Source organism: Gossypium arboreum, chromosome 12 (assembly GCF_025698485.1).
Source record: "Gossypium arboreum isolate Shixiya-1 chromosome 12, ASM2569848v2, whole genome shotgun sequence".
NCBI lineage: Eukaryota > Viridiplantae > Streptophyta > Magnoliopsida > Malvales > Malvaceae > Gossypium > Gossypium arboreum.
In genome coordinates this window covers 79,948,669-79,955,081 of record NC_069081.1, presented here as the reverse complement: position 1 = coordinate 79,955,081, position 6,413 = coordinate 79,948,669, and the positions used below count along the sequence as shown (strand labels likewise).

At 31.9% G+C, this 6,413-nt stretch overlaps 1 protein-coding gene across 2 annotated transcripts; it reads left to right on the top strand.

Moving 5' to 3' along the window:
• The first annotated feature begins 4,229 nt into the window (after positions 1-4,229).
• LOC108478243 (succinate dehydrogenase [ubiquinone] iron-sulfur subunit 3, mitochondrial) lies at positions 4,230-5,720 on the top strand. 2 transcript variants are annotated; one of them, XM_017780681.2, is made up of 4 exons: positions 4,230-4,534; positions 4,629-4,867; positions 4,957-5,166; positions 5,265-5,720. In XM_017780681.2, exons 1-4 carry the CDS (start codon positions 4,262-4,264, stop codon positions 5,449-5,451), a joined length of 909 nt encoding a protein of 302 aa, XP_017636170.1. In that variant the 5' UTR covers positions 4,230-4,261; the 3' UTR covers positions 5,452-5,720. The 2 variants fall into 2 exon arrangements, with proteins under 2 accessions (XP_017636170.1, XP_017636169.1); XM_017780680.2 differs by having other exon boundaries at positions 5,235-5,720.
• Positions 5,721-6,413: the final 693 nt, after the last annotated feature.

Here is a 6,413-nt window from a genome sequence, read left to right as displayed (position 1 = left end):
CCCCATAATTCTGATGTGTATCCTTCAGCGTTTCCTTTGACCATTTATGGACGTTAGCGTTGCCCTCCGTTCTATCAAGAAGTTCGTTCTCCATAATAAAACTTTCTAACTTAGAAACTGACCGTGAATCGATACCTTTTAAATGCAAAATGACATGCACTGTGAAAAAAAACAGTCGGTATCATATGATATTAATAAACACAAAGATAACCTAAGTATAATTCTATCTATATTGAGCTCTTACGGTTTTCTATATGTGGTTTGTTTCTAAAGTTTGAGGTACCCAAACCAGTGATTCCTCGATCCTCACCCATTATAGGCTCATTTGAATTGAGTTCAGTTCATGGGAATACATTTCCCTATGGCTACACAGAGATGAAAATCTCACGAAACCATAGGTACGGATGTATCCCGAAAGTGATCCAGTATCCTGCACAGAGGTGAAAACCTCACGAAGGCATAGTTTCTCACTCGCACTTAAGGGTGTGACCACAACGGTCATGCAAATGCAATGCGTATCAGAATATAGCAACACATGTAATAATACAAACACATGTAATGTAAAGAGGATTAAATTTTAAAATTTTTAATTTCTGACATTAAGACAAGAGATAATCAATTACACGGCTTGACTCTCTTATTAGTCCTCAGTAGAGTCGCCAAGCTGTCGAAACCATTTTTAAATCGAGTTTTGGAAAATGGGAATTGACTTTAAGAAAAACAAAAATAGGAGTCGCCACCAATCTTTTTAGGTGTGATTGGATCACCTTATAAAATTTTTTGTTTTAAAATATTCATTTTGGTCTACGAAAGTCAAGAAAAGCGGATTCGGAGTCGGTTACGTCGACGAGGAAGGGTTAGCACCCTCGTAACACCCAAAAATTGGTACCTAATTGATTATCAAGTGTCTTTAATATCAGAAATTTGAAAGTTTTAATATACAAACCTCTTTTAATTTGAATGTCTCAATTTTGAAAATTAAGGCTCAGTTATTTCAAACGAGTCAAAACATCACATCCAGTAAGTTAGGACGCAACACTTTAAAACCTTCGAAACTAAGCTCATCTTTCGAAAATTTCTAATTCGAAACAACAAAACGCCATATCCAGTAAGTTAGGACACTATGTTTTGAAATCTCGAAATAATTGTTTAAGTTTTGAAAACTCAAAATCACTTAGAAGGGTGCTTGACTATTCGAATTCAGCTAGAAAAGTCGCAACCCAGTAAGTTAGGGCGCAACCTTTCTCGAAGTTTCCAAACATCAAGCATTGCCTTTTTTTTAAAAAAAAAAAACTTGTAATATTATTTTAAATGACGTTTTAGGATGACATATTAATGCATCATGAAGCATAGATGTACAAAATATTCTAACATTTCCATACAAACATAAATAATATCATTAAGACAAAACTAAATAACATGAACATACGTTTAATGAAAAAAATCATACTAGGGTAAATATAAGATAATAAACAAATAAAAACATGAGTAAACTAAAAGAAAAACATAATACATGCAAAATTATACAACAATATATATCATAAAATAGCACATAAAAGAAATAATTAAACATAGCGTATAAAAAATGAAACTATGCACAAATAAGATAAATGACATACACTAAAAAATGAATAAATAGAACATTTACAAATTATAAAAATATAATGCAATAGTTCAAAACACTGAAATGATAATATAATATATATACATGCATAGAAAATATATATTTGAAAATAAACTATATAAAAAGGTTAAATATTATAATATATAAAATACATAATCAAATGTATAAATGATAGGAATAAATATACATATTTGAAAAATGAAGAAATTAAAATAAAATAAAAAAGGTTAAAAAACTAAGATAGACGAAGAATAAAATAAGAGCAAACCACAAAGAGTAAGAACGCAAGAGGGAGAGAAATTTGAGTGAATGCTCTCAAGAATTCTTATTGCTTCCAAAAACTCAAGTCTTTTACAATGAAGGGAGAGGCCTCTATTTATAGTTGAGCCTCCCCGAATCCAACTGTACAGATCAAATACATCAACGGTTAAGATTAAAGGATATCTACAAATTAAATCTCCAAGATTACAAGATCATATATTCAAGATTGCATATCATATCTAAGATTGTATCATATCTAAGATTGCATATCCTTAAAGATGAGCTTATAGATGGACCTTAAATCTTTTCAAGTAATGAGCCATTTCGATTGGGCCAAATTATATGTTTGTAATTTTGTACTGGACTTGGACTTTGTTTTATTTCTATTTTTATTTTTATTTTTATTTTTATTTTTTTTTGAACTTATTTCTGGGCCCGAGCAAAATTAAGTGTCTACAGTTGTCATATCTGTATTGTTGGATAAGTGAATCTCCTTATAAAGCCTCACTTGTGACTTACAGAGTCCTTAGCATGTCTAATAAGTGTAGCATAAAGTCAAACACTCACTTGTACACCAACATGCCCCTTTGAATGGAGCATAGTTTGACATTCCCTTATCTCTCCACATGTCACATGGCCTCAACACCCAAATCATAGAACTTATAGGTGAGTACTCACAGTCCTTTGACATGCCAATATATCCAACATAGGGCTCATATGAGGAGCTCGCATAGAAAGCTCGCAAAAACATAGTTTGTAAAATCAAGCTTTTAAAACATATCATTAAAATATTTAAAAGATAAGCTTAATTAGAGGAATAGATAAAACATATATTTAAAAACATGGTCACATATTTTGGAAACAGAGTTTATAGAAAAGCTTACTCTTGAACTTAGTTTTTTTTTAAAGAAAAACCCTAAGCTTCTAAAAACACAATGGTTTGTACACAAATGGCGATCCCTAAACACTCACTGATTAGCTTAGAATTTAGACAAGTTTTGTTTTCCTTTTGTCATTGTTGACAAATGGTCTGGCTAGTTTGCAACATACATAAACATACACAAATTACTTAACAAACGAAACATACAAAATTTAGACATACAAGCGAACCTAACTTCTTGGACAATTAACCCTTGTAGAATATATGCTTACCTTTGTTTCTAAGAACTTTGGTTTAGAACAAAGACTTAACAAAAAGAATAATTGATGAGAGAACTCTCTATGAAAAGGGCTTAATTTATAGGCGCTAGGTGTTTTAGTACTCTTGGTATACCCTACTTGACTTAGGAAAATGTTATATGCACAGATAGTATCTTAATTGGAAAGCAAGTCAACTTCCTAATTTAAGTGTAAATTGTCTTAACCGACGAACTCCAATTCGCTAAACAAACCGGTGAACCCCAGCTCGCCAAACCAACTGACAAACTCTAGCTCACCCAATCAATTAGCTTACCAAACCAACTAGCGAACCCCCTACTTGCGAAGTCCAAACTTTCAGGCCTTATCTCGGAATGCTACACTCTCTTATTCAGAGCTACCAAGGAAGATGAAGAAGAGGAGAGAATGAAACAGAATTGAGAGGAATCCGCCTAAGATTTCATTTTTCAACTATTTATAGCCCTCTCGCATGGTTTTTAACCGTATAGAAACCATCCATTGGTAATCATTTTGTCTCCCACTAAAAAAACCAGCTGATTTTAATCCAACCAAATCGAAATTTGATCTCAACCATGTTCTATTCAGCCACTAAGTTTTCCTAAATTTTCGATAGAGGCTGCTTGCTTATGACTTCTTTCAATTTAACCCCTTAATTATTTCTTAATTTCCATACTTAAAAGGAATTAGGTTTGACATTTTTACTTAGATATAAAAAATTACAAAATAGTTATTTAGTCTGAAAACTTTAGTTAGGAAGTTTGAGGATCGAACTGATAGAAATTGTAAGTATTGAGAATTAAATGTATTATACTAGGTAGAAAAAGTTTATTCGTTATCAATTCAACAAGAAGTGATTAGAATAATAACAAATACAAACGTTAATATCTAAATTAAAAAAATTTAAAGTTGAGCGACCAAAATAAGAATCCATGCATAATTGAATGATTATTTTTATAATATACCTTTGATTTTATTAATTCTAAATGTGTATTTTTATTTGTATTTAATTCTCCCATTAGTGTACTTGAGAAAAATCATAGCCCACATCTTGATATTCTTTAATTAGTTGAAAAGCTGTTTGTGCCGCAATTATGTAGCCTCGACACGTTTCAGCCATGCAACTACGTGTCTCTAGGAATACTAAGCCCTTAAATAAGCAAATGTTACGCTTCAAGAAATTTATACAGAAAGAAAAAGGGAAAAAGGAAACCAAGAGAGATGTCAAAGAGCTTGTTGCGCAACGGCTACAATAAGGTAGCTCGGATTTTAGGTAAAGACCGAAAACAGAAGCAAAATTTTCCAGTGCTTGAAGGCCACCCAGCTGCTCAGCAACATGCAGAAGTAACAGTTGAAAGAAGTGGGGAAATTCACGACAGAGTGAAGAAGCTTCACAAGGAGTTCAAGATATATAGGTGGAACCCTGACCACCCCACCAACAACAAGCCCTTCCTCCAGTCTTACTATGTAGATCTTTCCAACTGTGGGCCCATGGTACTAATTTTTCTTTTTCAACCTCCAACATATAACTGGCAAAAAAACAAAGCAAAAACCAATTAGTTCTCATACTTTGGGTATCTGTTTTCAGGTTTTGGATGCATTGCAAAAGATAAAAGGTGAGGATGATTCAAGCTTGAGCTATAGGAGGTCTTGCAGGGAAGGGATATGTGGGTCTTGTGCCATGAACGTTGATGCAACCAATACAGTGGCCTGCCTCAAGCCCATTGATGTGGACACAAGCAAGCCCACTGTTCTTACTCCCTTGCCTCACATGTATGTGATCAAAGATCTGGTCGTGGACCTCACCAATTTCTACCATCAGTACAGGTAATCAGATAGATAACCATTTAAAAGGAGTAGATTGAGAATTTAGTGAGTTTAATTACAAATATGCTTTTTCATTTGTGATGAAAAAGGTCAATTGAGCCATGGCTGAAGACCAAAAGAGCACCCGAAGAAGGGAGAGAATACAGGCAATCACCAGCAGAGAGGAAGAAGTTAGATGGGTTATACGAGTGCATACTCTGTGCTTGCTGTAGCACATCCTGCCCATCTTACTGGTGGAACCCCGAGGAATTTCTTGGTCCGGCGCCTTTGCTTCATGCTTTTCGATGGATCTCGGACAGGTAATGGGTTTTAATTTGCAGGTGAAAATACTGAAGAATAGGCTGACTTTGTTTTGGTGTTTGCTAAGTACTGAGCTGGGATTAAATTTGGTTGGTAGCCGGGATGGTTTCACTCAGGAAAGGCTTCAGGCTTTGACGGAAGATCACAAAAGATTGTACAGATGTAGGACTATAAAAAATTGCGCAGCAGCCTGCCCCAAAAGCCTGAACCCAGCTGATGCAATTCATAAGATGAAGACTAAGCATATGATTTCTCAAGTAGTGGAGAAGGTTGGAAGCATGTAGCTTACAAACAATATTATATATATATAAATAAAATTAGAAGTGGGAAATGGGGTTAGTTGATTTTGCTCCATAATGCAGTATACACACGTTTGTGTTACATAGTTATTTCTACTTCTGGTACTTGTTATGACGTCTCACTTAAAACATTGAAAACTGAAGACCATAGATTAGAATCATAATATGCTCCTTTGAATTGAGAAATATAATAAAATATACTTTCATTTCAAAGGATAATAAACTAGTAATGACTCAATTTATAATTTTTATAATTTAATTATTTTAACTATTGGTCATTTTTTATTATCTTTTCATAGCTACTAAATAGATATTTAATTATTTGATTTTTTTCAATTGACATAATTATAATTAGTTTCGAATTTTATATTTATAGATTATGTTAATTGTGTAATTTATTTATTTTTAATTATTATCTTGAGTTTTTGGCAATTTATTTTTAATTTTTAATAATATTTAGTTGTGTCAATTATAGATTATGTTAATTGTGTAATTTATTTATTTTTAATTATTATCTTGAGTTTTTGGTAGTTTATTTTTAATTTTTAATAAAATTTAGTTGATAATTTTTAACCTATTGTTATTAAGTTAATTTTAAACGCTATTATAATTAGTCGGTCATCGTTTAGTAAATAATTAGAATTTATTAATAGTTGAATGGTTATTTTATATTTTTAACTAGATAAAAGAATTTATTAATAGTTAAGTGATTATTAGTGTGGTTTATTCTATTTTAATTTTTTTAATTTTAAAATTTTAAAATTTTATAAAATAAAAATTAGGAAGTAAAAGAATAAATATTTTCATAACACTTTCCATTAGATGTCCATTAGTAGATAATCTGTCTTGTTAAAATCTTATTAAGATAAAAACTATGTGAGAAGAAAATTTCCTACCGAAGGAAAAAGAGAATACACATATAATACACATAATATGATATCTAATTA

Excerpts from the sequence above, each read along its gene's own strand:
- LOC108478243 (XM_017780680.2), top strand. The coding sequence starts at position 4,262 with ATGTCAAAGAGCTTGTTGCGCAACGGCTACAATAAGGTAGCTCGGATT. Across the intron at positions 4,535-4,628 it reads TTTCCAACTGTGGGCCCATG|GTTTTGGATGCATTGCAAAA; the intron begins GTACTAATTTTT and ends ATCTGTTTTCAG. Across the intron at positions 4,868-4,956 it reads AATTTCTACCATCAGTACAG|GTCAATTGAGCCATGGCTGA; the intron begins GTAATCAGATAG and ends GTGATGAAAAAG.